The 27,999-nt window shown below is 42.7% G+C and overlaps 1 protein-coding gene across 2 annotated transcripts; it reads left to right on the top strand.

Annotated features, from left to right (window-relative positions):
- Positions 1-7: 7 nt before the first annotated feature.
- Positions 8-27,660, top strand: parp14rs1 (poly(ADP-ribose) polymerase family member 14-related sequence 1). 2 transcript variants are annotated; one of them, XM_046304856.1, is made up of 18 exons: positions 8-335; positions 6,154-6,260; positions 6,490-6,514; positions 7,263-7,364; positions 7,791-8,102; positions 8,546-8,773; positions 9,595-11,870; positions 12,159-12,389; positions 14,299-14,520; positions 14,632-14,716; positions 15,902-16,048; positions 16,249-16,311; positions 19,283-19,459; positions 19,948-20,160; positions 20,415-21,038; positions 22,713-22,858; positions 24,231-24,405; positions 25,653-27,660. In XM_046304856.1, exons 1-18 carry the CDS (start codon positions 161-163, stop codon positions 25,934-25,936), a joined length of 5,592 nt encoding a protein of 1,863 aa, XP_046160812.1. In that variant the 5' UTR covers positions 8-160; the 3' UTR covers positions 25,937-27,660. The 2 variants fall into 2 exon arrangements, with proteins under 2 accessions (XP_046160812.1, XP_046160813.1); XM_046304857.1 differs by lacking the exon at positions 7,263-7,364 and having other exon boundaries at positions 10-335.
- The last annotated feature ends 339 nt before the right edge of the window (positions 27,661-27,999 follow it).

Raw genomic sequence — 27,999 nt, 5'->3', positions numbered from 1 at the left:
CTGACGACAATGCACAGGATAAAATAGGGTGATGCGCGATACCGATCAAGTTGCAATGTCATATTACATGGTTTCACCAGAATCAAAAGCGAAACTAAACCCGCTACCGCACCTACAGTGAATATATGTGTTGTTCGTCATTTGAAGTTGTTCGGGCAGGATGGCAGAAGCCTACGCATTTGCCCTGCTTGTTGAGTTGGAGAGGAATCCCAATATTCCCAAACTGAAGAACAAGTTGGTAAAATATTTCCAAAGTAAAAAGTCTAACGGTGGTGATTGTCTTGTGGAATACGAAAATAGACAACAAGCAGTAGTGCGGTTCAAAACTGAGGAGGGTAAGTTATAGCAACTGTAAATGTTTGTTTTAAACGGCCTGTATCACCTATTGGTTAGAGATGACATTCAACCAATGTTGTTAAGGAAGTTCGAAATGTACTTGTGCCTACCCTGCCCATCATATGATTAACTCAAAATAATGTTTACAACCACACATAATAATGGTAGCGACCCAGTGTTTATAAACGTGGATATCGAATTTTACACAGCATTCTTTTGTGGCACTGATGACACGCAGGGCTACGGGCCAGAAGGTTGAGGGATCAAGTCACATTTCTGTGTTTCTGTGCCAATGCACCACACATCCAACAAACAAAGCATACCGACTTCCGGCACTTTAATATCACAGGAGGTTGGTGGCACCTTAATTGGGGAGATGGGTTCATAGTAATGGCCGCCGTGGAATCGATGGAATGGAATCAAACACATTATCTCCGTTCCAGCCATTATTATGAGCCGTCCTCCCCTCAGCAACCTCCACTGTTCAATATCATGGTTAGCGTTTTTCATTTTCAACACCACAACATGATGCTGCCACCCCCGTGCTTCACGGTTGGGATGGTGTTCTTCGGCTTGCAAGCCTCCCCCTTTTCCTCCAAACATAACGATAGTCATTATGGCCAAACAGTTCTATTTTTGATTCATCAGACCAGAGGACATTGCTCCAAAAAGTATGATCTTTGTCCCCATGTGCAGTTGAAAACCGTAGTCTGGCTTTTTTATGGCGGTTTTGGAGCAGTGGCTTCTTCCTTGCTGAGCAGCCTTTCAGGTTATGTTGATACAGGACTTGTTTTACTGTGGATATAGATCATTTTGTACCCGTTTCCTCCAACATCTCCACAAGGTCCTTTGCTAATGTTCTGGGATTGATTTGCACCAAAGTACGTTCATCTCTAGGTGACAGAAAGCATCTCCATCCTGAGCGGTATGACTGCTGTGTGGTCCCATGGTGTCTATACTTGCGTACTATTGTTTGTACAGATGAACGTGACACCTTCAGCCCTTTTGAAATTGCTCCCAAGGATGAACCAGACTTGTGGAGGTCTACAATTTATTTTCTGAGGTCTTGGCTGATTTCTTTTGATTTTCCCATGATGTCAAGCAAAGAGGCACTGAGTTAGAAGGTAGCCTTGAAATGTATCCACAAGTACACCTCCAATTGACTGAAATTATGTAATCAGAAGCTTCTAAAGCCATGACATCATTTTCAGGAATTTTCCAAGCTGTTTGAATGCACAGTCAACTTATTGTAAGTAAACTTCTGACCCACTGGAATTGTGATACAGTGAATTATAAGTTAAATCATCTGTCTGTAAACAAATGTTGGAAATATTACTTGTGTCATGCACACAGTAGATGGCCTAACCGACTTGCCAAAACTAGTTTGGTAACAAAACATTTGTGGAGTGGTCCACGACCAGTCTATCGATGTCACAGCATGAAGAGGAATAAACAGACTGACCCCATCGCGACGTCCCCCAAAGGCTAACTCTCTAGCCCTAGCTATCTCCTTGCTTGCTAATTCGGCCTGCTAACTGCTAGCTTGTTTAGCTCACACTTTTAGAACACACTCAATAACCTCCAGAAGCTAACCAGTTAACTAGCTATAAGCTATTTAGTCATTGTTAGTTTTTTAAACCTGGATAACACTCGCCAGTCCAGCTTCCCTGCCCCATCCACCGCTGCCCCCTGGACTCTGATCTCTTGGCTACATAGCTGATGCACGCTGGACTGTCCATTAATCACGGTACTCCATTCTGCTTGTTTGTTTTATCTGTCGGCCCCGTTGCCTAGTCAACGCCATTTTACCTGCTGTTTGTTGTGCTAGCTGATTATCCTCACCTACTGTTTTAGCTAGCTTTCCCAATTCAACACCTGTGATTACTGTATGCCTCGCTGTATGTCTCTCTCAAATGTCAATATGTCTTGTATACTGTTGTTCAGGTTAGTTATCATTGTTTTAGTTCACAATGGAGCCCCTAGTTCCACTCTTCATACCCCTGTTACCTCCTTTGTCCCACCTCCCACACATGCGGTGACCTCACCCATTACAACCAGCATGTCCAGAGATACAACCTCTCTCATCATCACCCAGTGCCTAGGCTTACCTCCGCTGTACCCGCACCCCACCATACCCCTGTCTGCGCATTATGCCCTGAATATATTCTACCATGCCCAGAAACCTGCTCCTCTTATTCTCTGTCCCCAACGCTCTAGGCGACCAGTTTTGATAGCCTTTAGCCGCACCCTCATACTACTCCTTCTCTGTTCCGCGGGTGATGTGGAGGTAAACCCAGGCCCTGCATGTCCCCAGGCACCCTCATTTGTTGACTTCTGTGATCGAAAAAGCTTTGGTTTCATACATGTCAACGTCAGAAGCCTCCTCCCTAAGTTTGTTTTACTCACTGCTTTAGCACACTCTGCTAACCCTGATGTCCTTGCCGTGTCTGAATCCTGGCTCAGGAAGGCCACCAAAAATTCAGAGATTTCCATACCCAACTATAACATCTTTCGTCAAGATAGAACTGCCAAAGGGGGAGGAAGCCTGCAAAGTAATGTCATACTTTCCAGGTCCATACCCAAACAGTTCGAACTACTAATTTTGAAAATTACTCTCTCCAGAAATAAGTCTCTCACTGTTGCCGCCTGCTACCGACCCCCCTCAGCTCCCAGCTGTGCCCTGGACACCATTTGTGAATTGATCGCCCCCCATCTAGCTTCAGAGTTTGTTCTGTTAGGTGACCTAAACTGGGATATGCTTAACACCCCGGCAGTCCTACAATCTAAGCTAGATGCCCTCAATCTCACACAAATCATCAAGGAACCCATCAGGTACAACCCTAACTCTGTAAACAAGAGCACCCTCATAGACGTCATCCTGACCAACTGGCCCTCCAAATACACCTCCGCTGTCTTCAACCAGTATCTCAGCGATCACTGCCTCATTGTCTGTATCCGCTACGGAGCCGCAGTCAAACGACCACCCCTCATTACTGTCAAACGCTCCCTAAAACACTTCTGTGAGCAGGCCTTTCTAATCGACCTGGCCCGGGTATCCTGGAAGGACATTGACCTCATCCCGTCAGTTGAGGATGCCTGGTCATTCTTTAAAAGTAACTTCTTCGCCATTTTAGATAAGCATGCTCCGTTCAAAAAATGCAGAACTAAGAACAGATACAGCCCTTGGTTCACTCCAGACCTGACTGCCCTCGACCAGCACAAAAACATCCTGTGGCGGACTGCAATAGCATCAAATAGTCCCCGCGATATGCAACTGTTCAGGGAAGTCAGGAACCAATACACGCAGTCAGTCAGAAAGCTAAGGCCAGCTTCTTCAGGCAGAAGTTTGCATCCTGTAGCTCCAACTCCAAAAAGTTCTGGGACACTGTGAAGTCCATGGAGAACAAGAGCACCTCCTCCCAGCTGCCCACTGCACTGAGGCTAGGTAACACGGTCACCACCGATAAATCCATGATTATCGAAAACTTCAATAAGCATTTCTCAACGGCTGGCCATGCCTTCCACCTGGCTACTCAAACCTCGGCCAACAGCTCCGCCCCCTCGCAGCTCCTCATCCAAGCCTCTCCAGGTTCTCCTTTACCCAAATCCAGATAGCAGATGTTCTGAAAGAGCTGCAAAACCTGGACCCGTACAAATCAGCTGGGCTTGACAATCTGGACCCTCCATTTCTGAAACTATCCGCCGCCATTGTCGCAACCCCTATTACCAGCCTGTTCAACCTCTCTTTCATATCGTCTGAGATCCCCAAGGATTGGAAAGCTGCCGCAGTCATCCCCCTCTTCAAAGGAGGAGACACCCTGGACCCAAACTGTTTCAGACTTATATCCATCCTGCCCTGCCTATCTAAGGTCTTCGAAAGCAAAGTCAACAAACAGGTCACTGACCATCTCGAATCCTGCCGTACCTTCTCCGCTGTGCAATCTGGTTTCCGAGCCGGTCACGGGTGCACCTCAGCCACACTCAAGGTATTAAACGATATCATAACCACCATCGATAAAAGACAGTACTGTGCAGCCGTCTTCATCGACCTTGCCAAGGCTTTCGACTCTGTCAATCACCATATTCTTATCGGCAGACTCAGTAGCCTCGGTTTTTCGGATGACTTCCTTGCCTGGTTCACCAATTACTTTGCAGACAGAGTTCAGTGTGTCAAATCGGAGGGCATGCTGTCCGGTCCTCTGGCAGTCTCTATGCGGGTGCCACAGGGTTTCAATTCTCGGGCCGACTCTTTTCTCTGTATATATCAATGAGGTTGCTCTTGCTGCGGGCGATTCCCTGATCCACCTCTACGCAGACGACACCATTCTATATACTTTCGGCCCGTCATTGGACACTGTGCTATCTAACCTCCAAACGAGCTTCAATGTCATACAACACTCCTTCAATGGCCTCCAACTGCTCTTAAACGCTAGTAAAACCAAATGCATGCTTTTCAACCGATCGCTGCCTGCACCAGCATGCCCGACTAGCATCACCACCCTGGATGGTTCCGACCTTGAATATGTGGACATCTATAAGTACCTAGGTGTCTCGCTAGACTGCAAACTCTCCTTCCAGACTCATATCAAACATCTCCAATCAAATCAAATCAAGAGTCGGCTTTCTATTCCGCAACAAAGCCTCCTTCACTCACGCCGCCAAGCTTACCCTAGTAAAACTGACTATCCTACCGATCCTCGACTTCGGCGATGTCATCTACAAAATGGCTTCCAACACTCTACTCAGCAAACTGGATGCAGTTTATCACAGTGCCATCCGTTTTGTCACTAAAGCACCTTATACCACCCACCACTGCGACTTGTATGCACTAGCCGGCTGGCCCTCGCTACATATTCGTCGCCAGACCCACTGGCTCCAGGTCATCTACAAGTCCATGCTAGGTAAAGCTCCGCCTTATCTCAGTTCACTGGTCACGATGGCCACACCCATCCGTAGCACACGCTCCAGCAGGTGTATCTCACTGATCATCCCTAAAGCCAACACCTCATTTGGCCGCCTTTCGTTCCAGTACTCTGCTGCCTGTGACTGGAACGAATTGCAAAAATTGCTGAAGTTGGAGACTTTTATCTCCCTCACCAACTTCAAACATTAGCTATCTGAGCAGCTAACCGATCGCTGCAGCTGCACATAGTCTATTGGTAAATAGCCCACCCATTTTCACCTACCTCATCCCCATACTGTTTTTATTTATTTACTTTTCTGCTCTTTTGCACACCAATATCTCTACCTGTACATGACCATCTGATCATTTATCACTCCAGTGTTAATCTGCTAAATTGTAATTATTCGCCTACCTCCTCATGCCTTTTGCACACATTGTATATAGACTCCCCTTTTTTTCTACTGTGTTATTGACTTGTTAATTGTTTACTCCATGTGTAACTCTGTGTTGTCTGTTCACACTGCTATGCTTTATCTTGGCCAGGTCGCAGTTGCAAATGAGAACTTGTTCTCAACTAGCCTACCTGGTTAAATAAAGGTGAAATAAAAAACGAGTTTTAATGACTCTGACCTATTGTATGTAGACTTCCGACTTCAACTGTATGTAGTAAAACCTGCAAAAGGGCAAATGTAAACCAGGCAAAAAACACGCTACCCTCCTCTGTGCCCAATAAAAAATAAACACACAACCCTCCCCAAAGCAAAGTAAAAAGTTTGACAACCTTCCCCTATTTTGGACCCCCTCCCCAGTAAATTATGAACTATCCCTTACATTGTTATTACATTGTTATTCATGGCTGAATGTGTTTTGAACATTCCATCATTAGTAGCGGTTCTTTTCTGTCCCATGCACAGTCAGGCATAGAGTTCTTGAGAAGCAGGAGCACGAGATCAGGTTGGATCGAGGGGTGCTGAAACTGACCGTTGGTCTGCCATCAGATGATGTCCCAAAGAATGTAAAGGTCAGTAGTGTCCTGATTGTGAACCATAGGCTATTCTTCTCTCTTACAGCCAGATTGTGCAGATGGGTTAGTTCCCTATTTTTAGTACCAGTTCCCTATTTTTACCAACTGAGTCTTTGTTCTGAATTTTCAAAGTTTTAAGTGACAATTTTATAGCCAATCATGTGACTATGTTGACCAATCTCAATGCTGTATTAAATACATAAAACAATATCTTTTTTATATTTAGGAAACACAGTCTCCTGTCACCTCAGGCAAGTATCAAACATTTCATTTGTTGATTAACATCTATAGTTGTTTGGCAGCTAACAAGGCAGGCAATATTAAACACTCATATTTGGCTCCCGAGTGGCGCAACAGTCTAAGGCACTGCATCTCAGTGCTAAAGGCGTCACTACAGACACCCTTGTTCGAATCCAGGCTGTATCACAATCGGCCGTGATTGGGAGTCCCATAGGGCGGCGCACAATTGGCCCAGAGTCGTCCGGGTTTGGCCGGTGTAGGCCGTCATTGTAAATAAGAATTTGTTCTTAACTGACTGGCCTAGTTAAATAATAAAATATATATATATATTAAACTATTCAACATGCCATACTATGCAAACGTTTGTGTTATTACAAGAAATTGTGGTATTATAAGACATGACATATACATGTCTTTGAACAGGGTATGGTAGTAGGTGCTAGGGGTACCGGTCTGTGTCAAGAACCTCTGGGTTTTTCATGCTCAACAGTTTCCCATGTGTATCAAGAATGGTCCACAACCTTAAGGACATCAGCCAACTTGACACAACTGTGGGAAGCATTGGAGTCAACATGGGCCAGCATCTCTGTGGAACACTTTCTACACCTTGTATAGTCCATGCCCCGACGTATTGAGGCTGTTCTGAGAGGGGGGGGGGGGGTATTCTTTACATGTTTTATACACTCAGTGTATGTTCTTACATGTTATAAAGCATAATACCTGCAGGCTTTAAGTAAAGTGTTACCCACAATTCAGCAGGTTATAGGGAGCCAATTGACAGCCAGCTCATGGCGTCAGCTAAGAGGAAGGCAGAGGCTGATGCTCAGCAGGAATTACTAGGCTTCAAAAAGCAAGCTGTTGGTTAGTAGGCTAAAATTTATATCTCAGAATGTCTCAAGTGGTGCAGGGTTGTGGGGGATTCCTATTGGTTTGTGTCTGACCTGATTTAAAAAAATAATTTTTTATATAATTTTTTTTAAGTAAAGATTTTTTTATTGGGCTATTCGCAATAACATTTGAAAGGGTTAAATGGGTCGCAGTACAACGTTTTGGGAACCACTAGTGTATGTGAAAGGAATGTTTTCTATAATTATACATAATTATATAATGTTTAACTATACGACACAAAAGTTTGCATTCTATACCATGGTTAAGTTAACATACTATAACTGATTTGGCTCAGCAGTGGTTAATAATATATTGATAAAGTTGTATTACAGTTGTTGTTGTAGAAATCAACAAAGTAGTCGTAAACCTCCAAAAATACAATGGTCTTATCATTCTCAGATGCTACTGACTCAAAAGACTTACCAACGAGTGGGGTTGGGGATGGACACACTCCCCTTACTGAGCCACAGACAGAGATTGAGATTGAACCGATGGAAGTCGAGGAAAAGCTGGTGTCCACCTCAGCCGTGTTGGGGAACATTGAGGAGAGCATGAACAAGGAGTTCCTGGAGATGCTGATAGAGAACATCCTGAGTGCATATAACACCTCTGGTTCTGACTCTCCTACTGCAACTCAAACCTTCAGTCTGGAGATCCTGACACCTGTCCTAGACACCGGCTTGGCTGTGGTGACTTTCCAAAATGGAAAAGGTAAACAATAAGAATGATTTGTTGTTTTTCCACCTTAAAGATAGAATCAGCATTATGACATTGCCATGAGGGCGATGCAAGACTTTGCTCGCATACATTCACGCAGATTATGTGCGCATGCGCACAGGTTCACATCACACTGCTACAAGGTGGAAGCTACGGGGACTAAAACAGCTGAGAAGTTTTGCCTTGCTCTTCCACCCAATATGTTTACTTTGTGCATTGACGTAATCCCGCGGAGTCTACCTGTAATAGAATTTACTGCTTGTAAATCTCCTAAATGACTAAAAATGTAAATACCATTTTGAGAGGTATATAATTTTATCCTTTACATACAACATGTCAAAGACACCAACTATTTACTGAATGTTATGGCATTGATTTCAAGATATATACGAAGTCATATCTCATCAGCATACTCTACTACTTATCTTATTTGTCAGAGACTGAGAACTTCATCACCAGCTGCACCAGCAACAGGATGTTCAGACAGAAACAACTATCTGTTAAACTCCTGGAACTCACCACAAAAGTGAAAGTTGAAAACATAAATCCAAATGTTAGTTCAGACCACCTCCAACTGTTATTTGGAAAAGGGGGCGAGGAGGTGGAAGACGCTGAAATGAATGAAGAGGACCAATCAGCAATCCTCACCTTTCAAGATCCTAAAGGTAAAAACAGTACTAAGAGAAAGCAGAATGATTTTTCCATAGGGTGCAGGGGCCAAAAAAAAATGTACGCCTTATTTAGGTATGTTTCTATTAATAATGATTTACGATTTGTTACTCAACTTGTCTATAATTAGATTAGGCTATATGCAGTTTCTCTCCGGTCATACCTCGTTGCCCTGGAAGACTAACTGAATCGGTACCTATAAGAATACATTTAACAAATTGATAGAATGAATGCATCAATACTCTAGTTGACATCGGTAAAGTAGTTGTCTCTCTTCCGTTTTTGCATGTCGCAGAGCGATTACTTTTAAGGATGAAAATCGAACACGGGAAGGATTCATCCTGTGCAAATGTTCACCTCTTAAGGAAATTAAGGCTGTGAACGATCTAACATGTTTCTCATAAGATTTCAGTTAGTCTTGGATGCATCATTTTATTTGATTAAATATTGTCAGATTTTATATAAGTCAAAATCGCTTAAAATAGAATGTTTACAGGCACATGTGCATTCAGATGGTGGAAAAAATAGCTCGTATTTCTCTCTCCTGTTCCTAAGACAAAATTAACAATTGGTGTATAATTCTACTGCAATAAATGCTTAATTCTCTATTAGGTAATTGTATATTTGGCTATATGTGAGAAGTTAGGTCTACAGTCAGTGTCCAGAGTTCAATGACTATTCCTTTAACACATCAAAGGTGCCTCTCCTGCCGCCCCCTACTTCTGCCGTCCTTGGTACTACATAGTTATATATGTTATGACACAATTATATTTCATAATGTATGAGGAATAATCCAATATTATGTGTTTTTTATTAGCTGTTGACAGAGTCCTAGAGAAACCACATTACATCGAGAAGCAGCCTCTCAAGGCTTTCCCCTTCTATGATTCTCTGGGAACGGCCTTGTACGGCAAAGACAGACCCACATTGATACTCCCTTCTGCCTTCACCGAAAACATCAACCAGGCTATTTGGAGGTACCTCTGTGACAACCAGGAAGCTGCAGAGACCATCCACAAGGAAATGAGCAAACACTTCTGCAATGTAGACTTCCAACAACCTACCATCAAGTTAAGCCCACTGCCATCTCTACTCAAACAGAAGGGTGTGAAACCCAAGCACTTACAACAATGGAAGGACACCACCAAAGTTGCCTTGATCCAAGCCTTGTCTAACTTTAAATCATTGGAGCTCCAGGTTCAGGACACTGTATGGGAAGAGTCTGAAGGGGAGATCCTCAAGGCAGTGTCTGGGGAGGCCGTGATGGTAGTCCATGAAGTGACCAGAGGTGTTCTGGCAGTGGTAGGATTGGTAGAAGATGTGGACCGGCTCAGGCAGACACTGGATGGGATCATGGACAGGATTTCTAGAAGAATCAAGAGGGAGAAGATGAGCATAACAGAGGAGTTTCCTCTGGCTCCATCAATCTACCAGGTACTGTTGCATGGCGGCCTGCTGGACAAGATTGTTGGTGAATTCCCAAAGTTGAAGCTGACGTATAATCAAGAGAGCCAGAGTGTGACCATCTATGGGTTGATGCAAGAGGTGTTGTGTGCTAACAGAAAGCTTGCAGGTGAAGTAGTAGCCCTGAAACAAAAGCTGGTGGAATTGGATGACTACGTCCTTGAGTTCCTGCAGGAAGAAAACCAGGAAAAGGTAACCAGTTCCCTTCTGACCTTACAGCGCATCAATGCAGCACTAAAAATAGAGAGAAAAGGAGTGCAGCTTCTGGCTGTCTCTGAGGAGGCCCTGTGCGAAGCAGAACATCAACTGCATACGCTTTTGATTTCTCAATACATAGATGTAGAAGACTCCGATCTCCTGAGGATGTCCGAGTGGAAGGATATTGCCAAACGTTTGGAGGAAGCTTCAAACACTCCTTTCAGGAAAGTTATGGTCCAGACTGGTGACTATTCAGGACAACAAGTGGTAGTGTCTGGCTACAAGGAAACTGTTCTCTTAGTTTGTAATGAATTGGTTGATTTCTTACACCAAAATGCTCATGTTGATGAAACTATCGAAGTTAAGCCTGAGGCTATTGTTAAATTCATCCAGGAACAACACAGGCATGCTTGGTCTGATAAAGTCAGAGATAGTGGAGTTAAAGTTTCTTTCAAGGATGAGGCTATTTACCTGAGTGGCACCAGAGTTCACGTAACAGATTCCAAGGCATTATTCGAAAACTTGTTATCCTCCACATTCTTTGACGCCTTGAGAATCTCCAAGCCTGGAGCAAAGAAGTTCTTCCAGGACAATGAGCCCATGTATGTTGACACAGTCATGAATCAGACAGGCTGTGTGGTCCAGCTGATTGAAGAAGAGTATGATGGCAATGGCGGACAAGGCATAAAGCTAGCAGGAGGAGGAATGAAACCTACCTACCAGCTTCAAACACCAGATGGGGTGGAGATAGCCGTTTGCAAAGCAGACATGTGCAAATATTCTGTACATGCTGTTGTCAATGCCGCTGCACTGGACCTGAAGCACAGTGGAGGTCTTTCAGGAGCTCTTCTGGATACTGCTGGCCCTCAACTGCAGGATGAGTGCAACCAGATCATCAAGAACAAGGGTCAGCTCAAGCCAGGGGACTGTGTCATCACTGGTGCAGGAGGGAAGCTCCGCTGCAAGCACATCATTCATGCAGTGGGACCCAGGTTTGACCAGGCAAACCCCCAGAAGGCCATAGGACAGTTGAGGAGGGCGGTGAAAGGAAGTCTGGATCTAGCAGAGACCCACAACTGCCTGTATGTGGCGCTTCCTGCTATTAGCTCCGGGAATCTAGGCTTTCCTCTGACCCTGTGTGCAGACACCATCATCAAAGCTGTTAAAGAACACTGTGATGACAAGTTTGGGGAGAACACTCTGAAGAAGATCCATCTGGTGAACAATGATGACAAGACAGTCCAGGCTATGGAGGCAGCAGTGCAGAAGGTGTTTGGGAGCCATGGGACTAGTCATCCACGAGAGAATCGACCCACCATAGCTACACACAGCCAGCCTGGTAATCGGGTTCAACGCACAAGTGTTTCTTGTGTGCGGACAAAAGAGGGGCTGGCTATTACCCTGACGAAAGGGAATATCCAAGATGCTGTGGTAAATTGTTTCCAATGTTACTTTGGCTCACTTTGATTGTATACATTTCAATAATCTTAGTTAAAAATGTCTTAGATTTCATGACGATAAAATCAGAAGATCCAATAGTTTTGTATAGTGAACCCTTTTGGTGTTGAGGTACCATATACAAGTTGTCGTTGAATGACAATCCAGTTTATAATCAGTTAAATGCAACTTGAAGATTTTCATAGATCTGTTTCAAGTTTATTCGCCATGTGTAAACAAATACATTGGACGTTTAACTCTTAAATGATCTTACTGTTACAGACAGAAGTTGTGGTCAATACCGTGGGTGATGACCTAGCACTTAACCATGGTGCAGTCTCCAAGGCAATCCTCGCCGCTGCTGGCCCCCAACTTCAGACTCTGGTAAACCAACAGGGCACAGCCGGAAGGCCTGGGGAAGTCATTGTCACCACTGGCTGCAACCTGAAGAGCAAGCAGGTGTTTCATACCATCGCCCCGCACTGGGACAATGGACAAGGAGCACCACAGAAGGTAAATTATGTTGTTCCTTATCTAAGGATATATAGTTTCATTTTTTGTGTATTTGTAGTGTATTTGTTGTGTACATTGCATTCAGAAAGTATTCAGACCACTTCCCTTTTCCACATTTTGTTACGTTAGTCTTATTCTAAAATTGCTAAAAATATATCATCAACCTACACACGATACCCTATAAAGACAAAGGGAAAACAGGTTATCATTTTTTACAAATGTATGAAAAAATAGAAACAGAAGTACCTTATTTACATAAGTATTCAGACCCCAAGTGCACCCTGTTTCCATTGATCATCCTTGAGATGTTTCTACAACATGATTGGAGTTCACCTGTGTTCAATTGAATTAATTGGACATGATTTGGAAAGGCACATATCTGTCTATGTTAGGTCCCACAGTTGACAGTACATGTCAAAGCAAAATCCAAGCCATGAGGTTGAAGGAATTGCCTGTAGAGCTCCAAAACAGGATTGTGTCGAGGCACATATCTGGGGAAGGTTACCAAAACATTTCCATAGCATTGGAGGTCCCCAAGAACACAGTTTTTCATTCTTAAATGAAAAAAGTTTGGAACCACCAAGACTCGTTCTAGAGCTGGCCACCCGGGCCAAACTGAGCAATCGTGGGAGAAGGACCTTGGTCAGGGAGATGACCAAGAACCCGATGGTCACTCTGATAGAGCTCCAAAATTCCTCTGTGGAGATGGTTGTCCTTCTTTATGGTTCTCCCATCTCTGCGGACACTCCACCACTCAGGCCTTTATGGTCGACTGGCCAGACGGAAGCCACTACTCAGTAAAAGGCACATGACAGCCCGCTTGGAGTTTGCACCTAAAGGGCTTTCAGACCATGGGAAACAAGATTCTCTGGTCTGATGAAATCAAGATTGAACTCTTTGGCCTGAATGCCAAGCGTCACATCTGGAGGAAACCTGGTACCATCCCTATGGTGAAGCATGGTGGTGGTATTATCATGCTGTGGGGATGTTTTTCAGTGGCAGGGACGGGTAGACTAGTCAGGATCGAGGGAAAGATGAACGGAGCAAAGTACAGAGAGATCATTGATGAAAACCTGCTCCAGAGCACTCAGGACCTCAGACTGGGGTGAAGGTTCACCTTCCAATAGGACAACGACTCTAAGCTCACAGCCAAGACAATGCAGGAGTGGCTTGGGGACAAGTCTCTGAATGTCCTTGAGTGGCCCAGCTAGAGCCCGGTCTTGAACTCGATCGAACATCTCTGGAGAGACCTGAAAATAGCTGTGCAGCAACGCTCCCCATCCAACCTAACAGAGCTTGAGAGGATCTGCAGAGAAGAATGGGAGAACCTCCCTAAATGAAGGTGTGCCAATTTTGTAGCGTCATACCCCAAAAGACTTGAGGCTGTAATCACTACCAAAGGTGCTTCAACAAAGTACTGAGTAAAGGGTCTGAATACTTACGTAAATTTGATTAGTTTTTTTTATTTTCAATACATTTGCAAACATTTACATAAACCTGTTTTTGCTTTGTCATTATGGGGTACTGTGTGTAGATTGACGAGTGAAAGAATACGGCTGTAATCTAACACTGTGGAAAAGTTAGTGGGTCTGAATACTTTCCAAATGCACTATATAGAAAATATCTATACAATGTAAGTAATGTAATGTCCGACACTTGAAATGACTTATCCCTAGGTAGGATGTCTAGGTCAGGGCTCTACAACCCTGTTCCTGGAGAGCTACTGTCCTGTAGGTTTTCACTCTAACCCCAGTTGTAACTAACCTGATTCAGCTCCTCAACCAGGTAATTTTAACAGGTGCGCTAGATAACCTACAGGTTGGTAGCTGTTCAGGAACAGGAGTTGGAGAGCCCTGTACTACGTAGTACAAAAACACGTCTTACTGATGTCTAACTGAAATGTACCTAGATATTGAGTGGGATCGTGAAAGAGTGCTTGGGTGAGGCAGAGCATCAGGGACTCATCTCGATCACCTTCCCTGCCATCGGCACGGGAAACCTGAGCTTCCCCAAAGACCTGGTGGCCTCTCTGATGCTGGATGAAGTCCTCAAGTTTAGTAGTAAGAGGAACCCCAAGCACCTGAAGGAGGTTGTCTTCATCCTCCACCCAGGCGATGCACCGACGATCCAGGTAAGGAAAAGAGTGATATAGTCGATAAAACTACTGTCAAATGTAAAACCCTTTTCTGCTTCAAGGTGCAATTTGTTTTCCTCTTTTAATTGCTTCTACCTTTGCTCACAGGCATTCACTGATGAATTTAACAAAAGGTTCACAAACCAGTCGGGAACGTCAAGGGGCTCAGCAGCATCCAGTCAACAGAGTAAAGGTATGTTAATAATATGTTCCATGTAAATATGTTCATAATATATGCCATTTAGCAGACACTTTTATCCAAAGCGACATGTGTTTTACGAATGGGTAGTCCTGGAAATTGAACCCACTGTCTTACCGTTGCAAACGCCATGCTCTACCAACTGAGCTATAGAGGACTACGAGATTCATATATGTATATTTTGACAAATTATTGTTTCGTAAGGTAAGATGTGATATAAACCTGTAAACCTTTTGGGTTCGAACCGGTTCATAACTTTATTTTCCTGGTCGGAACAGTGGAATGAAACATGGTGTTTCTGTTCAGAACAAAACGATTGGAAATCATTTCGGTTCCAACCCCTGGGAAAGGAAACAAGCACTCATTAAGATCACATTAAGAACACACTTAACAAGATAGAAGATAGAGTTCTGTTAATGCTGAAAACAGAATATATGTTTTTAAACAACATTCTTAGAACGTTCTTTGAACTTTACTAATGTTTTCTTGTGTTTTTTTATGGTAAGTTTTCTTAATGTTCTGAGAACATGACTAAAAAGAACCATGAGGAAACCTGCAGAAAACATCATGTTAAATGACTGAAATTCCCACAGAAGAACGTTGTTTCTTAGCGTTCTCTGATCAATTTGAGAACATTACTTTAAATAGAACGAGGAAACCTATATGAAACGTTATGGGACTGTTGTATGCTAAATAACCATAGGACAACCACACTCACCAAGCTCTCAGAAACATATGGGTCTCCAAATTTGATGCGCTAGATGGGTAGTCCCATGCTCTTCACCCCATGAGGGGTAATGACTGATCTTCACCCTGTTATTGTCAAGCCGTTAGAGGCCCAAGGGTAACTTTATCAGTTTGATATTATATGTGAGTTTATCTGTACCAGGAATATTTGATCAATGAGACAATGTTGGATTTATCTCAAACATGTTTTTAAATAATAGTTAAGCAGTTAAATAAGTGTCCGTAACAGGGTTGACACATGCAGATTAAATGCTCTTAGGTCATAGGATTTGAATGCCTGAAATGGGGGGGGTTCCATGCAAATGAATGTTGAAAGAAGAGCTATTTAAAAGTTCATTGCTTACAATTTGTGCATGTCCAAAAGGCATCCATTTTGTAGATCGACCGAGGTCCCTTATGTAATTGGCTTGACTTTTCTTCCCTCTTTACTAGGCCCTTTCTCTAAAATCACTTCAAGCTCAGGGATGCACGAGACGAAGATGGGAGGGGTGCTTATACAGGTAATCACAGGAGACATCACCAAGGAGACCACTGATGTCATCGTCAACTCCTCCAATAACACCTTCAATCTCCAGTCAGGTAAATCTAACCTTACTTCTGTCTCATTTCACTGGAGTTTACCTGTTTTTCTGTACATTACACAATTGTTAACATAGCAAAAAATAGGTACTAACTTTACACAATACAGAACATTATGGCTACACTGTATTTGATAACTATAAAGCTCCTCGTACACAATTTTTATATCCCTTCTGTTCATCTTATACTTCCTTCTCCAGGGGTATCTAAGGCCATTCTGGATGTGGCTGGTCAGACTGTGGTAGCTGAATGCCAACAACTCGGTAAGAACCTCTATATCTGAAAACAGTATGTGATCAAAAAAGAAGACTATTTGAACAAGCCTCTGCTCGGCAAACTGTCTGTGCTCTTCCTCTCTGTCTCCGAACCTTTCACTCTGTCTCCCTCTACAGTGCCTTGCAAAAGTATTCATCCCCCTTGTTGCATTAAATGTTGTTGTATTGCAACCTAATTTAAATGGATTTTTATTTGGAATTCATTTAACGGACATACACAAAATAGTCCAAATTGATGAAGTGAAATGAAGAAAAAAAACTTGTTTAAAGAAATTATAAAAAATATCCAATGGAAAAGTGGTGCGTGCATATGTATTCAAGACCTTTGCTATGAAGCCCCTAAATAAGATCTGGTGCAACCAATTACCTTCAGAAGTTACATAATTAGTTAGATTGCACACAAGTGGACTTTGTTTAAGTGTCACATGATCTCAGTATTTTTACACCTGTTCTGAAAGGCCCCAGAGTTTGCAACACCACTAAGCAAACGGCACCATGAAGACCAAGGAGCTCTCCAAACAGGTCAAGGACAAAGTTGTGGAGAAGTACAGATCAGGGTTGGGTTATAAAACAAATATCTGAAACTTTGAACATCCTAAGGAGCACCGTTAAATCCATTATTAAAAAATGGAAAGAATATGGCACCACAACAAACCTGCCAAGAGAGGGCCGCCCACCAAAACTCATGGACCAGGCAAGGAGGGCATTAATCAGAGGCAACAAAGAGACCAAAGATAACCCTGAAGGAGCTGCAAAGCTCCACAGCGGAGATTGGGGTATCTGTCCATAGGATCACTTTAAGCCATACACTCCACAGAGCTGGGCTTTATGGAAGATTGGTCAGACAAAAGCCATTGACTTAAAGAAAAAAAATAAGCAAACACGTTTGGTGTTCGCCAAAAGGCATGTGGGAGACTCCCCAAACATATGGAAGAAGGTACTCTGGTCAGAGACTACAATTGAGCTTTTTGGCCATCAAGGAAAACACTATGTCTGGCAAACCCAACACCTCTCATCACCCCGAGATCACTATGAAGCATGGTGGTGGCAGCATCATGCTGTGGGGATGTTTTTCATCGGCAGGGACTGGGAAACTGGTCAGAATTGAAGGAATGTTGGATGGTGCTAAATACAGGGAAATTCTTGAGGGAAACCTGTTTCAGTCTTTGAGAATTTGAGACTGGGACGGAGGTTCACCTTCGAGCAGGACAATGACCCTAAGCATACTGCTAAAGCAACATTCAAGTGGCTTACGTGAAAACATTTAAATGTCTTGGAATGGCCAAGTCAAAGCACAGACCTTAATCCAATTGAGAATCTGTGGTATGACTTAAATATTGCTGTACACCAGTGGAACCCATCCCACTTGAAGGAGCTAGAGCAGTTTTGCCTTGAAGAATGGGAAAAAATCCCAGTGGTTAGATGTGCCAAGCTTATAGAGACAAACAGTTGAAGTCGGAAGTTTACATACACTCAGCATGGAGTCATTAAAACTTGTTTTTCAACCACTCCCCAAATTTCTTGTTAACAAACTATGGTTTTGGCAAGTCGGTTAGGACATCTACTGTGTGCATGACACAAGGAATTTTTCCAACAATTGTTTACCGACAAGATTATTTCACCTATAATTCACTATCACAATTCCAGTAGGTCAGAAGTTTATATACACTAAGTTGACTGTACCTTTAAACAGCTAGGGATATTCCAGAAAATGATGGAAGCTTTTTGAAACTTCTGATAGGTTAATTGACATCATTTGAGTCAATTGGAGGTGTACCTGTGGAGGTGTACCAGTGCCTCTTTGCTTGACATCATGGGAAAATCAAAAGAAATCAGCAAAGACCTCAGAAAAAAATGTAGACCTCCCCAAGTCTGGTTCATCCTTGGGAACAATTTACAAACGCCTGAAGGCACCACGTTCATCTGTACAAATAATAGTACACAAGTATAAACACCATGGAACAGCGCAGCCGTCATATTGCTCAGGAAGGAGACACGTTCTGTCTCCTAGAGATGGCTTGCAATGCCGAAGAACACCATCCCAACCGTGAAGCACGGGGGTGGCAGCATCATGTCGTGGGGGTGCTTTGCTGCAGGAGGCACTTCACAAAATAGATGACATCATGAGAGAGGAAAATTATGTGGATATATTGAAGCAACATCTCAAGACATCAGTCAGGATGTTAAAGCTTGGTTGCAAATGGGTCTTCCAAGTGGACAATGACCCCAAGCATACTTCCAAAGTTGTGGCAAAATGGCTTTAGGACAAAGGTATTGGAGTCGCCATCACAAAGCCCTGACCTCAATCCTATAGATTGAACTGAAAAGGTTTGTGCGAGCAAGGAGACCTACAAGCCTGATTCAGTTACACCAGTTCTGTCAGGAGAATGGGACAAAATTCACCCAACTTATTGTGGAAGGCTACCCAAAACATTTGACCCAAGTTAAACAATTTAAAGACAATGCTACCAAATACTCATTGAGTGTATGTAAACTTCTGACCCACAGGGAATGTGATGAAAGAAATAGAAGCTGAAAGAAATGATTCTCTCTACTATTATTCTGTCATTTCACATTCTAAAATGAAGTGGTGATCCTAACTGACCTAAAACAGTGAATTTTTTACTAGGATTATATGTCAGGGGTTGTGAACATCTGAGTTTAAATGTATTTGGCTATGGTGTATGTAAACCTCTGACTTCAACTGTACATACCTGTCTCCCTAGCCTCTGCTTCCTACTGTCCTGTCATGAAAATGTAAAAAATATGTTGGGATTTTAAAAATACATTTTTACCTACAAACTTGCCTCAAGATATGTTCCTTGTCCTGGTATACAATCAGGAAAGTCTCCCTTAGAAATGTTCTGAATCTTTAAATTACAGGTACATATGGTCACTGCTCTTCCTACTGAAATCAATGTACAGTAAAACAAATAATGTATACAATGTATATTTCCAGGAGCCCAGCCTAACAATGGAGTGATACTTACCCAGCCGGGCAACATGCAGTGTAAGAAGATCATCCACCTGGTTGGTCAGACGGACCCAAAGAAGATCCAGGAGTCGGTCAAAGGAGCACTGCAAATGTGTGCACAGAATAACCTCACATCCATCTCCTTCCCTGCTCTCGGCACAGGTGAGTTACAAAACAGAACAGGAATGAATACTCAGGTACAAGGTTTAGATAGCTGGCACTACCAAATTTCAAAACTGCACCTTGCGTAGTCTACATTTCTAACTCTCAACACTAAGTTGAGACCACGACAGAGTTCCTCTCTGATTCTGGGAATTGTTAAACTGGGAATTTGTGGAAAGTTACTGGGATTTTGGGGAAAACCTGTGAATTTGGGGAAAGTTACTGGAATTTTGCAACCCTAGTGAGAATCCATAGGATTGAAGGAACATGACTTGACCCACTTGAATATAAGGTGTTTGCTAAGTGCTTTGTTTTTTAAACTTTGCCCTCCATTAGACAGTAAAGGTTAACAGTCATATTCATATTCAGAAAATCTTTGTTTCATTGCTGAGCAATGTCTTGCAGCAATATAATATACATGTTGCACGTTGTTGAACTTCATATCCACACTTGCTAGGTGTGGCAACTAGCCTGTTCTCTCATTGAAGGTCAGGGCAATGTACAGGCGGGCCAGGTGGCTGACGCAATGTTGGATGCTGTTGTGGAGGTGGTGGGTCAGAAGTCCCACAACACACTGCAGCTGGTCAGGATGGTCATCTTCCAGCCTGCCATGCTCACAGAGTTCCACAAATCTATGGTGAAGAAAGAGGGCACAGACGTTGACACTCAAAAGAAGGGGAGCATCTGGGGAAAAATGAAATGTAAGGGCTACCTTATTATGTTGATAAAGAAATAAAAGGCCAGCACATGGTATAATGCTGCTCCCCAGTGCGGTCTTCCTGCACCGGGAGAAAGCATTGTGGAGCACCATTATATGTTACCGTGTGTGGGCCTTTCTTTACCCCCTAATATTTACTGCCACATAGACCTAAACAAAGTTCACTGTAGCACTAGCTCCCATTGACTAATACCCTAAGATTACGTCTAAATAATGCAGTGTCCAATATTGGTACAGCATTTTTAACCTGGAGTAAAGCTGACATGCCACAAAAGGATGAGGATTTTGTCATCGAGGGCCAGCAAGTAGATCCAGCTTTCTTCCATATCTGCGGTGGCTCTCAGGCCAGAGTGGACCAAGCCAAGCGTTGGATCAAGGACCTGATCCTGAAGGAGCAAATCAGCAACAGCATCACCGATGACGCCATCTTCAACTTGTCTGACTCTGACCGTAAGTGCATCCACGACATGCAGACCACCATGGGAGTGAGTGTGAGGATAGAATACAATTCTTCCAGGGAGGAAGCTATAATCACGACCGAGGGCCTTAGCAAGGATGTCCTCAATGCAGTCAACAAGATCCAGCAGATGCTGAGGAAGGCCAGGGACAAAGAGACCTTCAACAGGAACGTGGAAGTGGCCAGCAACATGGTGGAGTGGCAGTATCAGCAGCAGCCAGGGGGGCAGTACCAGAGCTTTGACCCCATCCCCAACTACCATCTGGAGCAGGCGCTGGAGAGGAAGTTGCCCCACGTAGAGGTCTCTTTCCAGAGGCAGATGTACAAGGTCACCCTTCCTGACGGGCCTGCTACAGACACCCATGGCAACAGCCTCAAAATTAGACGCATCGACAAGTCTGCAGGTACTCTTCCCTTTGGTATTTACAATGCATATAGTGGGGTAAAAAGTATTTAGTCAGCCACCAATTGTGCAAGTTCTCCCACTTAAAAAGATGAGAGGCCTGTAACTTTCATCATAGGTACACTACAGCTATGACAGACAAAAATAGGAAAATCATTCCAGAAAATCACATTGTAGGATTTTTTATGAATTTATTTGCAAATTATGGTGGAAAGTAAGTACTTTGGTCAATAACAAAAGTTTATTTCAATACTTTGTTATATACCCTTTGTTGGCAATGACAGAGGTCAAATGTTTTCTGTTAGTCTTCACAAGGTTTTCACACACTGTTGCTGGTATTTTGGCCCATTCCTCCATGCAGATCTCCTCTAGAGCAGTGATGTTTTGGGGCTGTTGCTGGGCAACATGGACTTTCAACTCCCTCCAAAGATTTTCTATGGGGTTGAGATCTGGAGACTGGCTAGGCCACTCCAGGACCTTGAAATGCTTCTTACGAAGCCACTCCTTTGTTGCCCGGGCGGTGTGTCATGCTGAAAGACCCAGCCACGTTTCATCCTCAATGCCCTTGCTGATGGAAGGAGGTTTTCACTCAAAATCTCACGATACATGGCCCCATTCATTATTTTCTTTACACAGATCAGTCGTCCTGGTCCCTTTGCAGAAAAACAGCCCCAAAGCATGGTGTTTCCACTGCCATCATATTAGGTATGGTGTTCTTTGGATGCAACTCAGCATTCTTTGTCCTCCAAACACGACGAGTTGAGTTTTTACCAATATTTTGGTTTCATCTGACCATATGACATTCTTCCAATCTTCTTCTGGATCATCCAAATGCTCTCTAGCAAACTTCAGACGGGCCTGGACATTCACTGGCTTAAGCAGGGGGACACGTCTGGCACTGCAGGATTTGAGTCCCTGGGGGCGTAGTGTGTTACTGATGGTAGGCTTTGTTACTTTGGTCCCAGCTCTCTGCAGGTCATTCACTAGGTCCCCCTGTGTGGTACTGGGATTTACTACAATTTTGTTTCTGGTGTCCTTTGACAGCTCTTTGGTCTTGGCCATAGAGGTTGTGGACAGGTGTCTTTTATACTGATAACAAGTTCAAACAGGTGCGATTAATACAGGTAACGAGTGGAGGACAGAGGAGCCTCTTAAAGAAGAAGTTACAGGTCTGTGAGAGCCAGAAATCTTGCTTGTTTGTAGGTGACCAAATACTTATTTTCCACCATAATTTGCAAATAAATTCACTAAAAATCCTACAATGTGATTTTCTGGATTTTTTTCCCCCTCATTTTGTCTGTCATAGTTGAAGTGTACCTATGATGAAAATTACAGGCCTCATCTTTTTAAGTGGGAGAACTTACACAATTGGTGGCTGACTAAATACTTTTTTGCCCCACTGTATGTGTATTCCATGTAGCGTGATTTTTTCAAATGTATTTTAACCATACTTACCAAGGGGATAAGCTAAGTTCCTTAAGTATTAGTTTTAGATACAATTTCTGTTGTTCACAAATGTCCTTTACATACAGAAAATGCACTGTTTAGAAATCCCCAACAAGAAGATAAACATGGCATAGACACATCATTATATATATCCTGATATTATATATATATATAACTAATGAAGATGTCAGCTTAAGGACATTAACTTTGTATTCTGTGCTCCCTCCAGCTCAACCCATTGACAGTCTCCCTCAACATTGGGATGCTATGCCAGCAAACACGTCATGCCATTCCTGCCTCATTCAGCCAGGAAGCCCAGAGCACAATGAAGTCTTAAACTTGTTCCGAGCCACCTGTCCCAACATCGTTTTAAAGGTACCTGATGTTCCTAAAGCTACATCCATTGTAGTTATTGTTATGTCTTGGGATATGCTGGGTGTTATTAGCATGGGTGAGGGATGACTTGTTCACTTTCACTCATCTGTTGGTCTCTTGAGATCACAGGATGTGCCACAGGGGTGTGACATTTAAACGAATTTGGGATCGTTAATGTTTAGAATCCTAACCGAAAACTTTTAATTTCAATTTTTACAAAGTTAAAATCACAAAACTACCACTAACCGGTCCTGATCATAGTCATAAAGGCAAATAAAAATTCAACAAGTAACTAATGCAACAATCTTGTAAGTAGGAGGAGATATGCATCTGTCAAATGATTTGCCACGGCTCTAAAGCACTCCGAACGTCATCGTTGATAACAGTTGGTGAAGATTGAAGCTGGGAAGTGACAGCAGCGAAATCTGTATGGCAATACTTTGAGAAGTTAAATGAGAAGGGGATGAAATGCAAAATTTGCAAGGTGGAATTGAGCTACATTGGCTGTACAGGTGCAGTGCTGAAGGGGAGGCACCCTGAGACCCAACCCAGTGCTGGCAGCAGTGCGAGAAGGGACGGAGTGAGAATCACAGTGCTGATTAGAGAAATGATTGCAGTTGATATGCAGCTATTGTCAATGGTAGAGGATGTCTAGAACCAGGCTACAAGATGCCATGTTGAAAAACCGTGATGGCCCTGATGAAAAAATTGTACAATGAATGCTCTGTAAGAACAAATCGTGAGCTTTCAATCACCATATGTGGCGTTAACAGATTGTTGAACGTCTATGAACATGCTGTCATACATCACTATAACGAGTTATCACATTGATGAGACGTGGGACATGAAGTCTTAATGTACTGACAACTGAGAACATGGAGGAGAGGCACACAACAGAGACCCTAAAATGGCATTAATACCATTGCGGGTGAGGGACAGGAGTAAGGAGTACTGTCTGGTAGAGGCCAATACTGCGGTAGATTGAAGAGCATTACCCCCTAGTAGCGGTTATACACAGGGCCATATCTGAATTGTTCATTCACGTCATTTTATGTTTTAAAAAAACATTTCAATGAGAAAAAAATTGCAATTTAAGAATTGTTTTAGATTTGTCACATCCTTAATCTGCCATATGAAATGGTTTGTTTATTATAGACTTTGATTGTTAGTATTTGGTTAGGCACTTGGAATAATAAATAAAGCACCAAACAGTACTGCTAGTCTTCCTGGTAGCCAGCTATTTAAAAAATATATTTTAGCCCACAATGGCAAAGAATCATCTAAAAAATAAGGTTTAATGGAATGTACGAAGGACACATTTTAAAGTCTATTAATGGCAGATTAATAATTATTCTTCCCTGATTTATTTCAGATTGAGAGGATCCAGAACCCAAGCCTGTGGAGGAACCTCCAGATCAAGAAGGATGAAATGGAGCTCCGGAACGGTCATAAGAACAACGAGAAGAGGCTCTTCCATGGAATGTGCCACACAACCATCAAACACATCAACCACTATGGCTTCAATCGGAGCTATGCTGGGAAAAATGGTAAGATACACATACTGGGCTTGTGCCGATCTGACCATACTCGTATTCGTATCTTTAAATTGACAGTAGATAGTCGGATCAGATGACACTCGTGGTCGAAAAAATTGAAGTGTTTTAAATTGCCTAAATAGAGTTTGGCAATATACCTTTTCATGTACCTGTGCTTTTATAGACCAGGAAAGTTGCAGATCAGAAGCAGCGGACGTGTGTGTGTTCTTAACTTGCAGCAGGCATTCTGAGCGTACATCAGCAGTCTCTTTTTTTTCCTACCCTCGCTCCACTTGTTAAATATTATGCACAGTGATAGTTTGCTAGCAAACATCCTCGCCATTTGATTGACCATAGTAGCAGCAGGCAGTAGCAATATAAATGGAGCAAAACATGCGAAAAGTGACTGCTGAAATTATTATATGAAGTGAATAGACGGAATTACAGCTGCACTCTATCCAATTGTGTCACTCGGATCAACCTAAATGTCTTTACAGACAGCAGAACTAGCGGGTTGAGTTATTTAGTACCTCTCACTTGGTTGAGTGACATGAGAGTTGCATGCTGGCAGTTGAAAATGAATTTTATTCTGATCATGGGATTACAAAAAATATATGGATCATAGGGCCTACCCAGTGGCGCAGCGGTCTGAGGCGTCACTACAGACCTGGGTTCAATCCCAGGCTGTGTCACAAACGGCCATGATCGGGAGTCCTATAGGGCGGCGCACAATTGACCCAGCACCGTCTAGGTTAAGGGAGGGTTTGGCTGGGTGGGCTTTACTTGGCTCATCGCGATCTAGCGACTCCTTGTGGTGGGCCGGGCGCCTGTAGGCTCACTTCAGTCGTCAGTTGAACAGTGTTTCCTCTGGTGCTTCCGGGATAAGAAGACGGTTATTAAGGAGCGTGGTTTGGCAGTTCATGTTTTGGAGGATGCATGACTCGACCTTCGCCTCTCCCGAGCCCGTTGGGGAGATGCAGTGATGAGACTAGATCATAATTGAAATTGGGAGAAAAATAATTTTGAAGCATATCATAATCGTATCAGGAAAATTCCTCATTTTACAATACTTGTTTCGTTTGAGTACTCGGCACACCCCTAATTACATACCCATGAACAAGTAGCCTGGTCGCAGATCTGTTTGTGCTGTCTTGTCTACTCCTATGGTCATTGGTAAAAGCCACATGTAAACATTGTCATTCTCATATACTCTGTCTTGTCTCTGCAATAGTCTAAAATCTAAACATTTTTTTTTTCAGCTGCAGTGTATGGAAATGGCACATATTTTGCAGTTTCTGCCACATACTCTGCCAGTAACACATACTCAAGACCAGATCCACAAGGACAGAAGTATATTTTTCTCTGCCGAGTTCTGACTGGAGATTTCACAACAGGACGACAGGGGATGATAGTGCCTCCAGCTAAAAACACAACATCTGCTCAACTCTACGACAGCGTGACAGACAACATATCAAGGCCATCCATGTTCGTTGTATTCAACGACATTCAGGCATATCCTGAGTACTTGATCACTTTCCGCTAGACCACAGAGATAAAAGCAATGCAATGAACACTCGTTCTTTTTATCTGCTGTGTGAAGTTTTTGTAAATTGCTTTATAAATTGTCATTTATAATGTTTCTTGAAAAACTGAAAATGATTGTTACTTTTGCATGAAAAAGTGTAACTATTACAGGTTGGTTGTATAAGTTTGCTAAAGGACTGTAATTATATAATCTACAATTGATATGTCCTTTTTTTTACAATCTCAATGGCCACTGTGCTTTGTACAGGTTGTACTTAGGGGTTGGGGGACTTCCTGTGAATGTACATCCTTGTTCACTGTCTCATTGGAAGAACAACTGAAAAAAAGACAAAGTACTATGCATGGCTTGTTTTGGATTGTAGTTCAGTGTTGCCAAGTTGATTGTAACTATGGTCAATGTCTAATAAGCACATACATTTATATGATGTGAGTTAATGGATAGAGAATAAGGCTCTACGAAAGTCCCTGACGTGTGCTGAGAAATCATGTGACACCAAACGTGATAGCAAGTGGATGTGTGTGTTTATGGAATGGCCTTTCAATCAGTTTGCTTGTGCGGAGGAAAGTACAAATAATATATATATTATATATATATATATATATATATATTCTACAATCAGACAATTTTTTAAAATAAAAATCGCACACCTCTTAAAGGAACCCCCACTGGTGGTTTATAAGAGTGGTCACAATATTGGAGATAGCTTGGTGAGATCTGACATGCCCCCTGAGCCCACTCAGACACTATTGACACCTATCCCAAATGGGAACTACAAATGAGGCTCATGCGCACAGTGCAATAGCACTATGAAAACAGCCTTCTTCAGACACCCACATACAGGTATAAAAATCCCTGTAAGGGAATACCCCCCTGAAATGTAGAAAAATGAATGGGGCATATTGGCACCTTACAAAACATATACACGGTGTGCAATACCACTCAATTTGGCGTTGTTTCATTCAAAGTTGATTGCAAATGCCATATGGCAAATGCCAAGTGTAACACTGCAAAAATCCAACAGATGGCGAGTGCGCTCCACCGTAATTTTTCATATTGCAAATGTAACACAAGTCAAGACCCAAGAGTAACATTTTGAGAAATGGAAAAAAAATTCAAAAACGTATCACCCCCTTAAAAAAGGGCTTTCTAGACCGTTTTACGAAATTATTTCGATGTTTTGTCAATTACACATGTATAAGAACTGTATGAACATACTTTTGTCATATTTGATTATCATTATTGTTATTATTATTATGTTTTACTTGTCCATAAGGCATGTGTTGTCCATTTGCAATATGATTTCATAGGAAGTCAAAGTCAAAAGTCACTTTTGACTTTTGCAATAAGAAATGAGAAATGAAAAATGTCCAAATGCAATATGAAAGATTTGAAAGTGCCAAATCAGGATGTTATGTCCATTTGCCATGTACGATCAATGGAAGTCGGTTTACAAACACAAAAGTCAGTGAACCATGTCCAAAAGGTATTTATACTGCCAAAATGTTATATAGCACTATGTTAAGCCATGAATCAACCTAGATGGTCTATTTGTCATGTATGATGAGGGAGAAGTGGGACTGTTGTTTTTTAACGATTTTTTGAAAAATGTCCAAAATGACAAGGGGCGCCCGCTATTGGATGGGCATGGGTGGGGGGTGCTCCCTACCCAACCGTGGACCCCTTGCTGCCCCGTAATGGCATTAAAAACTATTTTAAAAATGTGCTCCTGGTAACCCGTTCCAATCACCAGGTGCACGGCTGTGCATTTGCAATATGTTTCAATGTGCATTTACCATTAAGAATTTGACATGCTCAAAAATACTGCAGAAATGCAAAATTGACTGGCTTGATGAACTCGGGATGGCCGGGCAGTGATAGTGGTTCCTCTCCATCGCTCGTTGTGTCAATTTCATCATATCCATTTGGTGATGTTTTTTCACTGTTGAATCATTTCTAATTTTAATTTTACCTTTATTTAACCAGGAAAGTCAGTTAAGAACATATTCTTATTTTCAATGACGGCCTGGGAACAGTGGGTTAACTGCCTGTTCAGGGGCAGA

The sequence above is a fragment of the Oncorhynchus gorbuscha genome, linkage group LG16, assembly GCF_021184085.1.
Source record: "Oncorhynchus gorbuscha isolate QuinsamMale2020 ecotype Even-year linkage group LG16, OgorEven_v1.0, whole genome shotgun sequence".
Lineage (NCBI taxonomy): Eukaryota > Metazoa > Chordata > Actinopteri > Salmoniformes > Salmonidae > Oncorhynchus > Oncorhynchus gorbuscha.
Note: the sequence above shows the minus strand (reverse complement) of the source record. Positions and strands in the feature narration are given on the sequence as shown.

What these genes read in the sequence shown, in the direction of transcription:
- parp14rs1 (XM_046304856.1), top strand. Translation starts at nt 161, where the DNA reads ATGGCAGAAGCCTACGCATTTGCCCTGCTTGTTGAGTTGGAGAGGAAT. An exon ending in CACCTTTCAAGATCCTAAAG is followed by an intron (nt 8,774 to 9,594) that starts GTAAAAACAGTA and finishes GTTTTTTATTAG; the next exon opens with CTGTTGACAGAGTCCTAGAG. An exon ending in GAGCTATGCTGGGAAAAATG is followed by an intron (nt 24,406 to 25,652) that starts GTAAGATACACA and finishes TTTTTTTTTCAG; the next exon opens with CTGCAGTGTATGGAAATGGC.